Genomic DNA, 19,251 nt, shown 5'->3' with positions numbered 1-19,251 from the left:
CGTTAATCGATTGTGTTTCGAAACGGACGAATGTGAGCTACCCGCTGGACCGTGAAGATACAGCTGATGTAGTCGCGTTTCGTTTGGCAAGCGGTACGAATTTATTTGCATAAAATATTCTACAGATCGCTAGAGTGTATCGATGGCTTTGCGACGTGCGCTCGTTCCATTATTTTTGACATAAATTTTATATCGTTTCTGTTACACGTTCTGAATCAAAAGAATTCGAATTTGAAAAATAGTATGCAACTAAAACACAGAACATCGTGAACGTCACCGGTATAATGATCGCCGAAAAATCTAAATCATGCACCAAGCTTAATTTAAATTTCGGTAAACAATTTATGCCTCGAATGGTGAGATAATCAATGCGACTTAATCAACCGCCAGTTAGGTTTCACTACCGTAGCATTCTTGGTAATTTTCACCTCATTTACCGGAGCATGGTCGAGGCAAAGTTTCGAAGCAGTTCAAACCACTGACCACCGGACAAGCTTATTGGTAACAGCGTGTGCGGTCAACTGAACAGTCATTTATCATGGCAGTTTCCCATAAACGAACGCTACCAAAGACAGGTGTCTCACCAAAAACGGGATCAACACACGTTTCGAAAGGACCCCCAATGTTGAGCTAGATCGGTACACAATGTTCTTCTTGGTATTCGACACCTTCAACAGCTGTGAAAGTACGAAAACTGTCCCGTGCAGTCTGGACTGCGCCCGACCTGGTCCGTAAATAGTTTTGAGCTGCTGAGGTTAAAGGCGATGCGGAGCTAATTGAATACTGAACTGCTGCACCAGCTTCCAACACGAACACGAAAATGAGATTGTGCTATTTTGCTGGCGCCATGCTGGCGTTTGGTTGACCGCTGGATCCAGTTCTGATTTGGTGGATTATTTATTTAACGTTTTCCACTTTCCCAAATTCATTACCATGACCGCTGTGCCACTAGGGTCCAGGGAGCGGAGCGGTAAACTGGAAAGCTCATTAATGGTCTAGATTGAAAGTTGCTTGCCAAACTTTCGCTGACTGCAAGTAATAGTAATTTAATTACGTTTGTAGATTTACGTAGGAAACTAAATTTTGAATTTTGTGCAATATATTTACAAAGTAAAACCGCAGTTCTTTTAAGTAGTTTTTGCCGTACGTATCTATCAGAAATGCAGCAAGCATTTCTCCTTCTTTGTTAGGTGCAATACAAAAGACCTTCCCTTTCGTATGCTCCACTGTCAACAAATTCCAAAGCTCTAAATGGAAGGTAATCACGTTATTGCATTGTTAAAGACAGCAGCAGTTTGTTTGGTCTCAGTGCAACATAAAGCAATCAGCTTTATGTTTATTCACCGAATAAACATGAAAATGCTGCCTCTTAATTGAATCCCGTTTGACGAAACCCATTTCCGGTGGCTTAACATGCTAACGATGGACTATCCTATCCCGGAACTCGTGTTTCGTGTTTTTTCATTATGCAGTCGTATCGTGAATTTAGTGACGTAGCACATTCCTTTGCGTATCGCATCTACATAAATCATCGCTTCTGCATCCCATCAGGAGCGTTTTTGTGTGTTTTTCGCCCGCTCGTAAGCCCGAGCTGCAGCTGACCCTTCGTCAGCGGCAGATTCCCGACGTCGCGGTAGTTCTAGTTCGAGACTAACGAACGGAGCGCGCACGTACACGATGAAGCTGTTAGCGCACTTGCGTTGGCGATGATGGCGAATAAACAATTTTAATGAGATGACATTTGTTTTAATTTTGTAACGCTTGCGACGACTGGCGAGACCCGGGAGCGGAAGTGAGGGCGTATTTCCGGGATTCGCATTTCTTTGCGGAGTTTTTACCTCCCCTTCTTGGGGTGAGGCCGGGCAGAGCTGTAGAGAAAATCTGGGCCACTGGGGCCGACAAGGACACACAGACGTTAGCGTGGTTTGGTTTCATCAAAACTGACAAGTTTGACGCGCAGAACGCTTGGTGGCGTCATCGTCGACATTGCCACCTCGCCGTCGTGACTAATGAAGTGTAAATTTGTTTTAATTATGCGCGGAGCGAGTGCGATCTCTCACACGCTCGCTGGATGTTCCCGGAAGCGCCACAGATTCGGAGGGTTTTTGTACTCAGTTTTGGGGAATATTCGTACGATGTTGCAGTCTTTCGAGCAAATGGTCCGTTAAATAATTTTCGACCCTCGAGAAGCCTTTCCGAGAATTAAACTATTTCTGTGCCTTTCCACTCGGGTAAACCGTAGTTTTATTCTTTCACCCTAACGATGAAATCATTAGATCATTAACAGCCAGCCATTAACAGGCTCTTTTGTTGGAGGAAAGTGAAAACACTTGAACGTTTACGACTTCACGTTTGGGTTTGTGCCTATTTAATGATTTCGGTTGCTAATGTGATCATTTTATTGATTTTTGCTACTAAAGTAGTTGTTTTCCTTGAACTATGCTGAAGGACATTCAAGTACACTGCCAGCCACAGCGTACAGACGAACATATGGAACTGTATGTTTTAAGTTGTTTTAATCAGTTAAGTCTTGAACATTAGTTTCTCTCCTCCGCAATTTCAGGCCCCGTAGTCCAGCTGTCAGACTGATTTTCTTCCAGTCTTTTGCTTACGCGATGGCCTTGCGCTTGATCTGATGTTAGTGACAAATTGGACCCAAGATAAGTCGAGCAATTTTGCGGTGAACCGGCGAATTTCCGGAACGCTGTTTAGCGCTGACTTTCTTGGGGGCTGCGTGAGCTTCTCGTCCATAAAATTAGTATTGGAAAAAGGAGAGCCAAGAGGAGCGGGGATACGGAAGGGGGTATTATTAAAAGCCCTGCCAAACCTAAACCCGAACACTTGCGCACGAAGGATTACCATTTGGTGCGGTGCGGCATTTGCATAATCACATAATCAACAGTGCCACTGACTTAGAATTAGTAATCTACATCGACATCGAGTTGTTTTTCGCTTCGCCATAGCAATTGGCCAGTTACGCGGCGAGTCGCTTTAGTTACTTATCTTAGCAGCAAAGGAACTCCACGATACAAGTCAAGATTTAGGAACTTTACAGTAACATAAAGTAACACTTCACGAAGCAGAAATTCTTGTCGAACATTTTGTTCAAATTCAACAAACTCAAGAATTAACCTAAAAACTTTGGACATTTTCACTAAACCATCCCACTAGCGTCACATTAGGTTCGTTGCCCAATTTCTTGCCATCTGTCGTCGTCGGCGTAACGTGTCGTCAATTTATATTCTTCACGGCACCATACTGAACGGCCAATACAATATGTCGAGCCGATGTGTTCTTTTGACACCGAAATTGCTTGTTTTTGTAGTGCCGTACGTGCCTTATTGGAACGACACGAACTCGATATAGTGGGACAGTCGAACGGTTTCTTTTTTGGGGCAAGGCGAATTTCATATTGTTCATCAACGTCATGTCAGTGCTGATATAACGTCACTGCCTAACTTTGAGGCATGGCATTGCGAGCTCAAGATCGATGAGATGAAAAATTAAAAGCAAACCCCCTTAATCTTTGGCTAAAAATCGCTTATCTTCTAAGTTGAAAATGTGTGCACGGATCTACAATATGTTGGTTCAAATTTTGTTCTCACGCTAATGCCCCACAGAAAGAAACAAATTATGAAAAACTTTGCTTTTTGTTACGAATCGCAAAATGCGTTCACCCACCGTGATCAGCAGTGAGATAGTCACAGAGAGTAGAAGCGAAAACACATCACACACCAGTACGGCTTTCGTAAATTGGTACATATTTCGTCTTGGTCCGACTTCTCGGTCCGTGGGCTGGCCGTAACGATCGGTCGTAATTTTTGTTTTGTGCTCCTCCGCTCTTTTTTCTCAAAATCCCCGGCTGGTTGTCGAGACGCCATCTGACCTGATACTGAAATGTGTGCCGAGGGTTCGCAGTAATCGAGTTGATTTTTGCTGCGATGCGATGGAAAACGATGAACAAAATGGACCCTTGATAGAGTCCCGTCCGGTCCGCCTTTGCGTTTACGCAGAGCTATCGACGACAGGGAGTGGTTACGGTCTACATTTTCGTAGAGATTCATTCGAAGAAAGAAAAAAAAAACCTCGCAAGTGCCTCGGTGGATTAACTCCATCGGATCCATAGGAAGAGTTCGTCGAATAAGAGAGAATAATAAAAACATAAGTGCACTTACAATTCAGCTTGGATGAACTGTTAATGTTTCCCAAGTGATACGCTAACGGAAGGTTGAAGAGTATCGCTCACTTTAAATAAAAAGCTTCAGTACGATTAAAAAGTGGATTCAGAGAGGAAAACATTAGATATATGGAAAGGATACGGGGATTTTTATTGTTCAACTACATAACGATCCAGCTGAATTTGATTAGTACTGAAAATCAACAACGGATTGAGAAAATCGAAAAAACGAATAAGAAATTAATAAGGATATATTGGGAACCCGTAAGAAAGAAGTCCATTATAACAACTTATGGCTGGGACCAATTTAAAAAAATTTAGCTAAGAAAACATTTTTATTGTGTATTTAAGAGTTAAAAATTCTCACGTAAATATCATTCCTTCAAAATTAGTATGCAGCAACTTGGTTCTGAAGCTGCCGAAACAATCAGTATCACGACAAGACCTAGCAGTCTGATCTAGGCCACCGAAAGGGCCATTTTGTTGCATGATTTGTCGCAGAAGGAAAAAACCAAATCATGGACAGAGCGTAGTTTCACACATCATGGTGGTGCCCGCCATCAATCTGATTTGGTGCCGAAACGTGACACGCACTTTGCATCCGTTTTCCAACCTTGCGCGTACAGCCATATTTCACGGAAGTGTAATGCATAAAATGGCCCAACACGGCGCTATGGAACTGTCCCTACACGATGCTTGTTGGATGGTTCGGCAGAAATAAATAAATCACGCAACCTGTAGTGCCACCATCTGCGAGCTCAACGCCCTCGTGCGTTGCTTACAGATTTATGATGCATTACTAGTTGTTGGAATTGCCACTACTATCTACAAAAAGTTTCACAAACTTTATGTATCGTGCAAAACAATCAGGATGGAACCATCGGGCAACGGACACCATAAACTTCACAGTTCCGTGCTGCCCGGAAGCAGCAGCCTACGGTGCAGTAAATAAGACGCGCAGCAGGAGCAACGATTTTCTAGTCCGAACTCCGGCGGTACGTGTGGTATGGCGTTCTAGATTCTGGTACACTGCCCGTCTCTGGGATTGACTTATGGCGCAGAGAGCAACGGTTGCGTGAAAGGCCCGCTAGGCAAGCTTCTTTCAGTCTGGCGAAACATTAAAGCAACGCTACGCTCGGTGGTTCTGCGTGGCAGCTCGTTGGCAGCTCTTTCTCAGGGCTCCTGATGGTTCATTTTAGCACCGCAGCGCCACGGAGGCCACAAGAAGTCGAGAAAAGCACTCGTTCGTAGCTGCATCGCGTGGATCATGTGGTTTTCAACTGCGCTGCTCTCATCGTCATCAGCATCCACTTGACCTATTATTCCGGGCTGATCCGCAACGGGACAGCGGTGCAGTTAGGAACGGAGCTTCATTTACTTCGCTCAATTCAAGTGTTTTTAGTTCACGTTCCCGTCGCCCGTGCGGCCCAGTTCTTTTGTGGCAGCATGAAAAGGGTGACAATGATACGTTCGCCTTTGGGATTATCATATCTTAAAACGCGGTTCACAAAACTCCAGAAAGGGCTTTTGATGTTGACTTAAAGGATTTTGGGTTTAAAAAAAAATCATAATAATCATAAAAGTGCGTAAGTACTTATTCGGATTTGCCATCAGAATATTAAATCAGGCACAAACAGTTGAGTCGACATAAAAGAATACGATAATTACACTTAATAGCTGTTTTGGAAGTGTGCTAGAAAATTAAGAAATGACAGACCACGAGATGACGTGGTGACTTCATGTCATTCCTGCTAAATACTTTGAAAAATCTGTAACACCATATCCGAGCCACCCCAGCGAGTGAGCTTGTTTCCCCACATTATCCCACATTAACGGCAGCACCTGCGAGGGCTTTGAACAAATGACTTGTGAAAAGACTTGTCATACACTAATCTGCCATGACAAGGAGCTTTCTCAAGTTGTTGTGCCGATTCTTCCGCCTCGGTTGCCATCTGGCGGTACGGAGTTCAAGCTTAGCTTGACGAAAAAACAAACGAGAGAACAGTTTATACCATTCACAAACACAAGAGTGACACGACGGCACGGACCAAGACGGTAAACAATGACCATAAACGATGATATAATAGCCCGCCACTAGCTCGCCACCATCATCGTGGCAATAATCAATATTCGTCGTGTTGTTGCCCACAGGACCATTGGGCGCTCCACAATCAATAGGCGGAAACATGAAGTTTTATTTGCGATACATTCCGGTTTGTCGTAAAGAAGCGACCCAAATAGCAATAAAAAGCTCGGGAAACTTTGCACAACATCGGAGCGACGGCAACCTAGGAAAATGCGGCCCACCGACTCACTCTCCAGTGTTGTAAAATGTTTGCTCTCGTAGACTTTATGCTTCAGTGACACCGCGTGTGCCGATGTCGAGTGTCGGTAGCGAAGCAATAGAAATTGAATGGATCAATGCTTCCGGATCCGTGCGCCACCAGGCGTCTCCATCGGGATTGACTTTATTTATTTTCGTTTCCAACAGTGTATCCCAGCTGGTTTTACTCGACGTTTCTCGTTTGTCCGTTCACCCAGCGCAGCCCGGAGGAGCCACTGACCGATGGTGACACTGTGATACTTTACTCACCACCACCGGCGGCGAGGATTTATCGGGCCCTGTTTTTATGCTCGACCTAGTCGGCCGGACGTTTTTTTCAACTGGGCGCTTCTTCCAGTGGCCAGTGTCGCAAATTGTACCATACCGTAGAACCGTAAGTCTGTGGTTGAGGTAATCAGGAAATGGAATCATTTTCTTCGCCACAAGCAAATTGGGACGAACAAACAGAAAAGTGAAGCATTTTGGTGCACTTCGGTGCTTGGTTATTTCCATGATCGAGCAATAATGTACTAAGTAGTAACAATTTATACACATTTGTCCTTTCATAGCCGGAGAAGTCACTGTTTCCTATCATCGAGCTACACTTTGCGAGCGATCTTCTCTTCATTTTCTTTTCAATCTTCCTGTCATTGCCATCTTCAAATCTTCAAAGTTTCCTATCATTGCAATAAAATCTGTGGCTTTACGTAGAAGTCACTTCTGGTTCCTCGCTTCGGTCATTAAAACTGAAACCCTTATCTACAGCCACAAGCCTGCCTGCCTGTTGTGCCAATGAGGCATCTCGCAGTTTGCTCACCAATTACCGGCCTTATACCTTAGCATATTTATGCTGCAAAGAGACATGCTTTCGATTGGCTATAAAGCTAGCAATCCATTATTAAATCTCCCGCCACGCGACACATAAACCATGGCCAGACCATGGCGTTTCGGGGAAACGATTTTCCTTTCGGATGTCCCGGTTCCTGGTTATGACATAAATTTTCCCTCCTACGAAAGGACAACAATCGCCGTCGCAATCCGTACATCAAACGAGGCGCTCGAAGGCGGACGGAACGGTCCCATCATAACGAGATGGTTTGGAGGCGCGCGGCGGAGGCGGTGGCCCCGTGCCCGTACCGGTTTCGGTATTCTATTGCGAAGCGTTGTTGTAACTATACCGTTGTTCCGCCAAAACCGGGGCTCCCTGCGGGAGATTTGGCTTGATTCGAACGAGCCACAAGCGGCCAAACCGGGGCCGGGTGTATCATTTGCTTTCATCGCCATTACCATCATCGTCCTCGCAATCATTGTCGCTGCCACCGCCAAAAAACAGTGAAGCGTCGTGTGGCTGATGCTCAAGGATCTTACACTTTGTTGCAATGAACTTGCCAGCCGTCCACGGTTCCTGGCGGGCCGAAGCTCTTGGGCGGAATCTGCCCTTCAAAGTAGTGGAGATATAAAAATAACAAGCTCTCCGGACTCCGGACTCTCTTAACTGAATGCAAATATATTCGTTTCCGGCACTCCCGCCGGTCCTGTAGGTAGGTTAGCTCGCCCTCATCGCCGATCCCGCCCTGCTGGCTGCACCTGCCCCCGGGAAATCGACCATTAATTCGGGTGTGGTTCAGCTTTTGGCTTTCATTCCGGTACGGTTCCGTGCCCAAAGACAAACCGCTCGTATTGCGGGAGGCCGCCACGGGTGTTCACGGCTGAGCTTTTCGCCCGGTTCGGCGAAGAAGCGGAAGAAGTGCGCACCGCGCTCCCGTGGCTTCGGTGTGGTTGCCTGGATCGTGGCGGATGTCAGTAGACTCCCGGGGTGCTTATATTGGTGGGGGCCAAATTTTATGCGCTTGTTCAAGGGCGGGCATGGGCGTTACCAGTGGACCCCGAGTGTCGCGGTCAAGGCGCTGCTGGTGGTGAAGTTTTTCGAGTACCCTACAGGCTCCAAACCAGCGCCCATGGAGAGGCTCACACGCGCGCGTTCGAAGTTAGGCAAATGCAGAACGCCTGGCGTTCGGGCCCTCGGAGAGCAATTTTATCAATATATCAAAGCCAGGCTAAGGTCGAAAAATAAAGAAAAAAAAACACATACACACAATTTGTGGGCATTGCACGGAAAAACACCGTGCCATATCGGAACGGTTTGCCACGGTTCCAGCACCGGTGGGCGTCGAGAAAGGCAAAGGGCAGCATAAGTTATTGCTTTTCTTCCTCAAGTAAAAATAATATGCTCGAAGAATATTACCTTCTTATCGCACGGGGGAAAATCTTTATTAAGGCTATGGGGTGATTTGTATAAGTAAAATGGCCCAGTTGCCAGTTTAAAATAATGGAAATCGATTTTTCATGTAGCCGTTTTGGGTATTTGGGAGCATAAATGAGTCTCGCTTTCAACGTCGCATATGATCAGAACTGACGTTTTGCGTTATTTGATCCTTTTAAGCTATTCAGCCAATTTGTTCCACAGAACTTTTGGTAATGCAACATAATCAGGAACCTCAAGTGTCCATCACCTTTTTATCATGATTAGAAATGAAATGATTTGATTACTGTTTCATATGTTCAATTAATCAAATGACATCAACACCAGGACCTATTTATTTCTTGACCTAAAATGAAAAAAAAAAACGCCGAAATCGGAGCTCACGGAGTCTGTGGGCCCAGCGAATACATTTTGGCTGACAGGAAATGTTTAGGCAGCCAGCAAGAAACCTTCGGTTCCTGCTTCGGATGTGGTGGAACTTAATAATGAAGCCTGCACCTGCCACCGCAACACTCATGCCACGCCTTCCCGTGACATGATCCCCTATAGTGTCACGGTCTCCATTTCGTGTTCCGTTTCCTGTTACACAACACAGCGCACGGGGTGGCGCTCGCGCTGAAAAGTAGCACACGCAAAAGCTCACTCTGTCGCCGGCGGCCGCGCGCCTGTCCTCGCTTCGGCCCCGGATGTCTCGGGGCCTGTTCTCAAAGGGTGAATCTGGCGGAAGCTGGCCGGCAGGCGGATGCTGCCCGGGAGTGTAAATTAAAATTGAGTGCCACGTTCTAGTAGGACGGCTTCACGGCCGTGTCCTCGTTTGAAGCATGCCTTAATTCCCTTCGGTGGTTTAGCAGCAGCAGCCGCCGGTTCCGACAGCGCGCACCGTGATTGCCGTGCGGTTGTGCCGTGCCCGTGGATTAACGGAATGTCACGAATCAACACTCAGCGCCAGCAGCAGCAGCAGCAGCAGCAGCGTGAGCACGATGAATCGGGGTACGAACGCGACTTCCTTCCGTCTGACAGGACGGAAGACTCGCGCCGAGAAATGCATGACGGACTACTCTGGCAACCCGTGGGATCGGATCCGGCGGTCTTTTTTTGCTTGTCTTGCCACATTGGGCAGGCGTTTGAAGGAGAAGTTGGAGAAAAAATATGTGCAGATCAGCGCTCGTAAGTCGCTCAGATTGCGGTCCGATTGGATGGGAAAGGATTTTCCATCGAGGACTCTTTGCAGAGCGGTTGTGAGACACAAATTGATGGCACACGTTCGAGTCGATAGAAAATTATTGGCTTTTCCCAAAGCCCAAATATAGCCCGGAGGCACCTTTGAAAGGGCGCGGCCCAAAAGGATGACGGACAGTGGACTGAAAAGCGGGTTAGATATTGGTCAGCTTAGAGTATTATGCGCCGGTTCGCTCGCTGATTGAGGTCCGGAAGCTGTGTTTAGCCTTAACATTGTGAAAACCTTTTCTGCGAATCCTCAAGTAAGACTCCTAATTTAAGGGCCTCCAGGACTTTGAGGGCTGCGAAGCGTTTTTTTTTTCGTTGCTTGGCCCCCTCCGCCAGAGGCGATGTGAAAGCAGCGTTCCGGTCCTTACCTGAAAGTAAACAGGAAATGAAAAGAAAAAAAATACGTCAGTGGCTAGGTCAGTGGCAAGAAGAATGGTCGGTATTCTGTTTGGAGGCAAAGAGGCTTTTCGGGACGGCTGACATTAAACATTTAACAAATAATAAAAAGTACCGACCGCCAAGGGCCGAACACGGGTGGCTGGTAAAGTACTTCTCATTAAAATAAATCCCGGCTAAAAGCGCTACCGCAGTGCTTCGTTTCGACCGGATGTGGAACGCTTACGATGACGCCCTTTGCCCTGTCACCAAATCTCAACCCCAGCCGGGCACACTAACCGCCACTTTGTCCGGCAGCGTCAATAAAACGGGTCTTTGATCATGGCCAGGAAGCATTATGACAGTGTGACCACAGTCGTAATGGGGCACCATTTACCGGATGGCCGGGACCGACGACGACGACGGCAACCAGACGACGGTAATCACCGTAGTGAGCCTCAGCCGGGCAAACTTCCGTTTCGCGGCGGAAAGTTGCATCCGCCAGCTTCGTCGGATTTTTCGGAACGGAACAACCCTTTTTCGGTTGCGGTTGGTACCCGTTTCGGTGTTTGTTGGCCATGCGGATGATGGGAAGGGTTCTTTACCAGGAAGCGGTTCAGGGTTGGGCGAAAGGATTCGGCATCATTACGCCACCAACACAGCATAATGCCGTGGCAGTGCAAGAGCAATTAAAAACCGAAATTAGCAAAAGTTGCTCATGAGAAAGCAATACATTTAATTAAATTCTGCCAAACTGGCATTTGATGTGTTTGTTTAACTGTTTACAATGGAAAAAAATTGTGGGCTTTCACTAGAAGTTTTGAGTGTTTCGAAACCAACCTTGACCTTTGTGCAAGGACTTTTCCTAACATTGTAAAACCATTAAACTATCTTTCCAAGGACTTTAACTGAGCGTCGCCAAAACCTTCAGCAGCGGGAGCTACAGCAACAAAGTAATATGCTTGTTGCCAACTTACTTCCACCTTTCATCACTTTAATCATTCCGAACCTCTCGCTGAAGGGCCCTTCAAACGGAACAGACTATTCAGCCAGTGTCGACAACAAATCGGGTACACTCAGGAAAGTGTCAAAAGCAGCATAAAATATTCAGAATGCACAGAAAAGCCGCGTGGCCAACGTGGAATGCTTTAATGGGGTGCGGTACCTTCCGAATGGGAGCATCAGCCTTCGGGGGCTTTTACTACACTCCACAGGGCCACAGGAGGATGAGAGAGCGAGCGTACCTTCTTCGGTCACCGCACTAGAGACTGGGGAATGTTTTAAGTTTAAGACCAACAAAAAGACCACAGATAGGCCGCGTTGTTGGCTGTCGTGTATGATTCAGTGGAGCGAAGTGAAAAAAAGAAGAACGTGGGAACCGATGCCCATATGCCCGGTGAGTCTTTTGTAGTAAAATATCCCGTTTTAGTACAAAACGTGCGTGTGATTTCTCCACCATTCAGAATTCCGCATAAACGGACGAGCCGTCACGATGTTTACTTTGGCCGGAAGTAATTCTGTGCGTTGATGTTAATAGAGTGGAATCAACGGAACCATGGAACCGTGCCAACAAGGCTCGAAAGCAGCCGTGGAGACCATAGCTGCGAATGTTCTCAGCATATTTAGTAAAAAAAAGTACGCTTGAATGTTTGGTGTGCTTTTGTAAAACATAACAGCAAAAAGTGTGCGTAATGTAAACAACAATCCGTGGGCAAGCTGCCCACCAACACACGCCGTTGTTAATTTACTACAGTTTACAACGCAAGCTACAATGTTGAGCTTTTGATGTTTCCGAAAAACCTGCTAATTGAACGGTGTTCTGGTTCCCGATTTTTCCACTCCGCTTTTCGCAGAAACACGGGCGGGCGCCAGGGCCAACATGAAAGCGCCGACAAAGTACGGGAACGGTCGAACCCGGTCACGGCACGATCCGGCCTGGGCTGTAAATATCCATTTTTACTGACATTCATAAATTCCGAAAGCGCCCAAAATCCGGAACCACCGTAGCAGGGAAAATGGCCGAGGCGGAGAAAGAGAGAGAAAGAGTGTGTGTCTGTGTGCGGTTGTCGTAGGCACAGAGGCACAGGTATGGGAACGGTTTTCTTTCGCTCGGGAAAGCCTCGCCAGGGAACGACTACGTTGGGTTGGGCGTTTTTTTCTTCGCTCGCTCTGCTCTGTACTCACCGGAACGCGCAAGGCTCGTCCGAGACATTAGAAAATAAGCCGGATTTTCACAATTTGGCCAACGCTAGCACTTTGGCACCGCATTTTACGAATACTTTTCCATCTCGGCGAGCCGTGTGCGTGCCAACGGAACGTGGTGCCCTTTGCGTCCTTTTCGGCGAGGAAATATCGAATGGCATGAAATATTTAAATGTTAACATTTTTACACTCAGTGACCCATTTTTTTGGCTCTCTCTCTCTCTCTCGGTTCGGCCATCAGATATGGGAAAATGTGCGTAATCTGAAATATAGGGTGAGAGTTACGTAAATAATTGAACGATAAGAAAGTTGGCGAGGTTTGGCCGTACATAAAACATTCCCAACTCCTTCGCAAAGGCAACTTGTAAATGGGATTATTTAAAGCTCCGTACTTATCGCTAACGATAGCGAACATGGAATAATTGCAAGAGTTTTTAGCAACAGCAAAAGAAAGAAAAGGGAAAGCAGCGGACAAAGATTGTGCAATCTAACTATTGCAGGCAGATGGAGTTCACAAAACCCTGACGAAACTTCAACACCTGGTGCATACGAAGAACGCTGAAAGCACCGAGGTGGGATAAGTTATTCTCAAGATTCACGAGAGCACAGATAAAGAAAATCACAAGACAAAACGCCTCGCGGCATCTTGGTGCATTGCATTCCAACCGCCCGTGTTCGTCGTTCTCCATCATATTCGGTGTGCGCTAAGCCGCTGTTTTTCCAGCCGCGATCCTTACGATTGTGGGCGGGCGGGACTTGAGATTTCAGGCACAGGACACAGCTGCCGCGAGCTGGTACAGTGTTTGTCGTGGTCGCGGTGATGGCGGCAAGTTGCTGAGAAAGTTGGGCAAACTTTAGGCGAGAAAAATCGCGCATTTCACGACGACCCATTCTCTAGTCGAAGAACCGCCCGACGGTAGGAAAAAGAACTAAGCCGCCGGTATCCGGGGTACGACAAAAAAAAACGGCGTATAAAAGGAACACCTTCTTGGGACTTGCCGGAAAGACGATCGTATTTCTCTCGGCCCGGCGGGTGATTACAAATAAGGGCATGTATTTCGTGAGTCTGTGCCTCGGTGTCCGCAGATGCCCCATCTGAATCCGAAGCGCAACGACGGAAGAGTGGCACGGGAGCGACATGCTCCTTCATCGATCGACGAAAAAAGGATGTTTTATGGTTGAATCGTTTCGGGGTCCACCTTGCCCTGTCCTGAGTCGGCTGTGGCACACTGGGTTTATTGCCTTCGAAAATTTCCACAAATCTTGTTTGAGTAACTTTGGTGGAGTCGTTTTCTGGTTCGTTCGGATTTTGTTCCCAAACGATGGTGTATCGTTGCTCTGACATGGTCATCGATGTTCGGGCAATGGTTTGTCACGGCTTATCGTGTCTTTCAACGGAAACGGTGGCGCTGAAGACAAATTCTTGGCACAGTGGTGACAGTCGGCGGAATAGTATATACCAACTCAAGGGAAAAAAGCATTATCGAAACAAATCGCGAGGCACGGTGATAAATTCTTCAGCTTGACAGCTGAAACCCCTTCCGACTGGCGAGCAATGCGAATGGCATGGATTTGGCAAAAGCTGCACTAATGCTCACCGGAATTAGGGGTGCCATTGCGGTATGTCTTTAACTACATTAAAAAGGACCATTGATCATTTTACAGATCAATGCAAATTTCCAAATAAAATAGCGTTCCCAATGAAGCTGTCTCAATAATGCAATAAATGGGATTATCATGGGTGAGAAACACAACGTTCTGAATCCATGGACATGGCCAAGCGTTTCCGAAAGAATTCGATGCATCTAACCAATCCAATTAATACTAGACACCGCGGGAAAATTGCCCAGCTGCCCATGTGCGGCTGAATCATCACTGAATATTTCAACAGCTTGCGGAATCCATTGCGAGCGAAGGAAATCAACCCCCGAAACGGGATTCGAAACTTACTCAGAATGTGAAACGAATTTGATGTTCGCAGGAATGTCAGTTACCAAAAAGTACCATTTATTTTGCATTCTATAGTGGACGGGCTACTAAACTGTTTAATAATAATGCTACGGCGAAGAGTCCTTCTTGGGTTCATAGAAAAAGCCCTCACCAGCTTTCCGCTCAACAGGCTGCTCCACAAAAGGCGCCAGTTTGGAACGGTGGTTGTAAATGTTTTTTTAATTGCCCTGCGGATGCAACTGGCGCCAGGAGAAAAAGGGTGCGGAGGGTCGAAGCTACGGTGCTGGCAAATGGCCGTACCACGTTGTATGCTTACTATCGACTGTCCATTCGAGAGCGGCGCTATTTTGGGACCGAAGGACTCGGCCCCTGCTGACGCAATAAGTAATAAGTGTTCGTGTTAGCGAAATTCGTCTTCAAACAACCGGACGGCTAACGGTCGCAGGCCGTGGACGAGATTTATTCAATTATTTGTGTTTACATTACCTCATCCTCATGGCTCGCTGCTCCTGCCGACGACTCATAGTAGCCGAGGGAGACTACTGGTTTGTTTTCCGGGGAAAGGATAAAAACAACTGGCCGAAATTGGGTTCCACTCAGCGCGGGTGTGTAATTCGATTCGTACAAGCTCGAAAACCAAACCAACCATTCAGCGTGTCCGGGGGTTATGTGCTACCGGAAAACGAACCATCGAGTGTGCATTTAAATGTGTACAAATAGTCACGTTTGTAGCTGTTGGCCCGGCGGCACGAAAACCCGATCCGAAATGCTTTCGAGACAGTGGGCGATGACAGTTAAACGGATCGCTACTTGAAATAGGACGTTGAGCAGCGAGTGTGCATGGGAAGCTACTGAAAGACCTTATCCAAGCTTCTTGTACGATGGGTCCCGAACGGAGAGAACGGTGCTTTTCACAAGAACTGGTCCGCGGGAGATGCAGGATGTAGAATAAACACACAATTCGCCTTCCTTGTGATTGCGCAATAAATTGGACAGAATCTAAGGGACGTGAGGACTAAATATTGCGCCCTCAATAGTCCTTACATTGCCAACAGAAGATAGTTCGACGTCTGCAAACATATGAACGTAGCAGCAGTGAATCAAAGTTTGCGCCACTCTACGGTGATTCTTCTCTCTATCTTACGTTCGTTTAAACACCTTCCCCAGCAGCAGTGTGTAATTGGCATTTGTTGGCCGGCCAGAGATTGAAAATAGTTTTATCGTGCAATTGTTTTCGCTCCACAATTACACCATCAACGTCAGAACGTGCCAGCCAGTGTTCGGCCACGGTCAGTCGTTGGCGTCGTTGGCAGCACAAAAGCTGTCGTTTGTTTTTTGAAAACGTTATCAACATCGAGCAGAGAGAGTGGAGTCCACTAGGCACTAGGCTACCCCGCACTAACTGAACTGAAGCAACCCGGCCAATGGGGTCTGCCGGTGACACACTTCACTCCACCGGAAACGGTTTCATGGGAGCTTGTGTGTCAATCATGCCGTTAGTTTTCCGCTTCGTCGAATCGCAACCCGATGCGAGAGTTCCACAAGATCTGCCCGAGCATAAGGCGAGATGATCGTGCATGTCGGGCAACGATAACGGTTGTTGAAATTGGAAACCTCATGCCTCGCGGGCGAGCTACACTACGAGCCGCAACCACGAATGACAGTAATGGTGCTGATGTGTTTGATATGAATTATTTAGATATCGCCCCAAACCGCTGTTTGCGGTCCTTTGTGGGATTGATGTTTGCACTTTCGTGGCGGTTTCGAGGTTTCGGCCGGCACTCGGATCACTTGCCACCGGCGCACGTTCGACTTCGAGCAGTGTAGCGTATGATGTGCCATTATTTTGATGAGTTACTCAACTAAGGAGCACGGATTCGCTTCATTTACGGGATGCCCGCCCCGCACTGCACTCGGGATTACCTTTGGCGGCCGCCTTGTTCGGCGATGTTCCCTTGCTGCCCGCATTCTTCTGTTGCGGCGCTGGACTGGCCAGTTTGGTGGATGCCTTCTCCAGGTCCCCTCCAGTGGCCGGAGTTTTGTCGCAATCTTCGGCCATCGTTGCTGCTGCTGCTATCACTCACTACTAGTTCAGCTGCAAGCTCCGTTTGCCAACGGTCTGAGCGTGGGTCGGAAATGAAGGTCGAACAAATCGCGGCTAGGGGAGGACTTTTTTCCAAGAACACAAACACACACTGTTAGATGTTGCTGCTGGCTATCGATTTCAGTACAACACTATTTTTCGAACACTCGCCCAAAACACCGACGATAGGTACGATCACCAACGTGCATTAAGAATGCCCACTGTCACTCTTCGGAGCGGATGCAACATACGGAGCTGGAAAACATATGCACACTGTTACGTACGCTATCTTAACTTGGTCAAGTTTTTTTCCTAATTTTAAACCCAGTGTGGCAAGTCAGAATTAGGCCCGCACCCCATTTTAATCCTACTCATCACACGTTTCAGAAATGGTTCAGCAAGACACTTTGATGAAACGATTACACTCTTACGAAAAATTAACCTTCCTCAGACCCACCCAGTACGATCACATGTTCGCACAAACTTTCGCGGTCATCACGATAGGCGATAGAACCCGGTCCGGTCCGACCGGTCGATGGTCGACTACGATCTCTGGTGCGATCCACGCCCGTTCGTCGGATGCGGTTGTGTTATAATAGAAAATTAACCCAAGCAAGTTCGCGAACATCGTATCGACCATCTTCCCGCAGATCGGACCGGAGTAGGGTAGCAGGTGAACGGAAACGAACCAATCCCGGGGCAGATATCACACATGTGCCGAGGGTTAAACGCCAAAATCAGGCGCCCGCATTAAAACGTGACCCCCCCCCACCAGTTACGACGTAGTGAAGGCTCGCTCAGTGCACAGTGATGGCGATGAGGGCAACTGTTTAATTTTTCATCTAAATTTGGAAAATTATTTAACAATTATTTGACTAACTGGTGTAAAAAATTAAAATTAAAATTTCAAATTAGAATTGTTGTAAAACATTTTTTAGGTGAATTTCAAGAACAATCGTTAACAGCGCTGTTGATGTCCTTGGATGTCACTTCGCACACCGTTTAATAGACTGTCACTGCCACTGCTATATTGAAGTGATGTACAAACAAACTCTGTCGCAAACACATTCGAATCTGACTGACGCTCGAGTAGCAAACCACCGAAAAGCAGCTCCACGGGAACGTCATCGTGATTCGTCGTGTTTGTCGCCCAAACGATGCACAATTTGAGAACGGTCAGTAGTGCAGAAAAAACACCATACGCTAAAATCATGTTCACTCCCGAGAGGAGCTGCGCTACAAATCATAAAAATAATTCTCGGTCGACCGGCGAACCGGTTTCCCTTCCATACCCATAAGGTTGCCAAAAAGACCCGGGGTAACAGCCACCCCACGAGACCCAGCGATGCGTGGAAAAATTGCGCGGAAAATTGAACTCTGGGCGTGCAGTGGCCACGCTAGGGGTAGTTCTTCAAATTCGTTTGACAGCGGTATGGCGGAGAAGGCCAGAATGTGATCGCACGAAAACTCACGGCACGGGAAAATCCGATTATCAAGATACGGGCGAGGTCACTCGAAATTCGCGGCCCGCAAAGGAATCACCAGAGGTGTGCTGTAAATTTATTGTGTTGCGGATTCGTAGTCCATTTTTCTAACTCAATTTAGTGCAGATTTAGTTTCACTGCAACGCAACCCAACGACGACGACGACGTTGATGATGATGGAAAGGTTTACATATGCCTCTGCCAAAAAACGAGGACAGGCAAATTGAATCATGCCAACACACATGGCACGGCACGGAACCCGCAAATGATCGGCGAGATTTATGGCTTCAGGGCCACCGCAATTTCGCAACCGTGATTGGCATTAACATGGCGATCGTAACCGATTGGTGACAAGGGCTTGCGAGTTTCGTTAGGTTGTTTTTGCTTATTAATGTATTCTCTATTTAATCGCTACTGGCGAAGTGTTGCTTCTCGGTTTCGGTAGAACCGCTTTCGTGTGGACAGCCAGTAGCTCTACACAACATAATGGTTGCGCGGTTCAGCACCAGCGTGGGAAAACTTTGAGTAGAACTAATCAGAAAATAACTTCCACACAACAGCGGCACGGGACACAACCAACTTGCTCTATGGAAACACCACACAAATCTGGTGTTCTTCACAACCAGAACGGTGCCACTGCTACGGTGGGTCAGGTGCGCTATCAAACGATTTTCCACTCCAACAATTTGATCTCGTGCCGGCGAAAGTTCACGCACCGGGGGCCACGGTGTAAGTGGATGCGGTGCCGATCGAAAAGGATAAAAGTAACACCCGAAAGCGAAGCGGGCTCGTGATAAGACACCCGGCACGTAACCTTCGGCTGTCCTTTGTCAAGCATCTCCCACACACTGTTAGGCTACTTTCTCGACGAACGCCACTCCACTTCAGGAACGCGCGGAACGACACTCGAGTTAATCAAACGGCACCGTTTTGCGATCGTCGTTGGATTGGCAATTCTCGAATTTCCCGCGAATCGCAGCCATAATTTTCCGTCACGTTAAACAAGCGGCGGCTCGGAGATGGTGGTGAAAATTTGGGCGTGCGATTAAACCTTAATGAGGGCCACCGCCAAGTAACGGTTTCAGCGGCGCCAGTAGCGATACAATTAGCAAACACCATTTGGAGAGCTTTTCTGGATGTTGAAAGTCCGTCTTCTAGGCAATCACT

At 47.2% G+C, this 19,251-nt stretch overlaps 1 protein-coding gene across 3 annotated transcripts in view; it reads right to left on the bottom strand.

Annotated features, from left to right (window-relative positions):
* The window catches only part of LOC131205545 (solute carrier family 12 member 4), a 91,578-nt gene that overhangs the window by 32,681 nt on the left and 39,646 nt on the right, over nt 1-19,251 (bottom strand). Inside the window, exon 1 of one of the 3 annotated variants that reach the window (XM_058197683.1) lies at nt 16,441-16,576. The exons of the other annotated variants lie outside the window; for them this stretch is intronic. Coding sequence (XP_058053666.1) covers nt 16,441-16,576 — 136 coding nt within the window. Of the gene's footprint in view, nt 1-16,440; nt 16,577-19,251 lie in introns of those variants that run through there. 3 annotated transcript variants of the gene reach the window in all.

The sequence above is a fragment of the Anopheles bellator genome, chromosome 1 (assembly GCF_943735745.2).
Source record: "Anopheles bellator chromosome 1, idAnoBellAS_SP24_06.2, whole genome shotgun sequence".
NCBI lineage: Eukaryota > Metazoa > Arthropoda > Insecta > Diptera > Culicidae > Anopheles > Anopheles bellator.
Note: the sequence above shows the minus strand (reverse complement) of the source record. Positions and strands in the feature narration are given on the sequence as shown.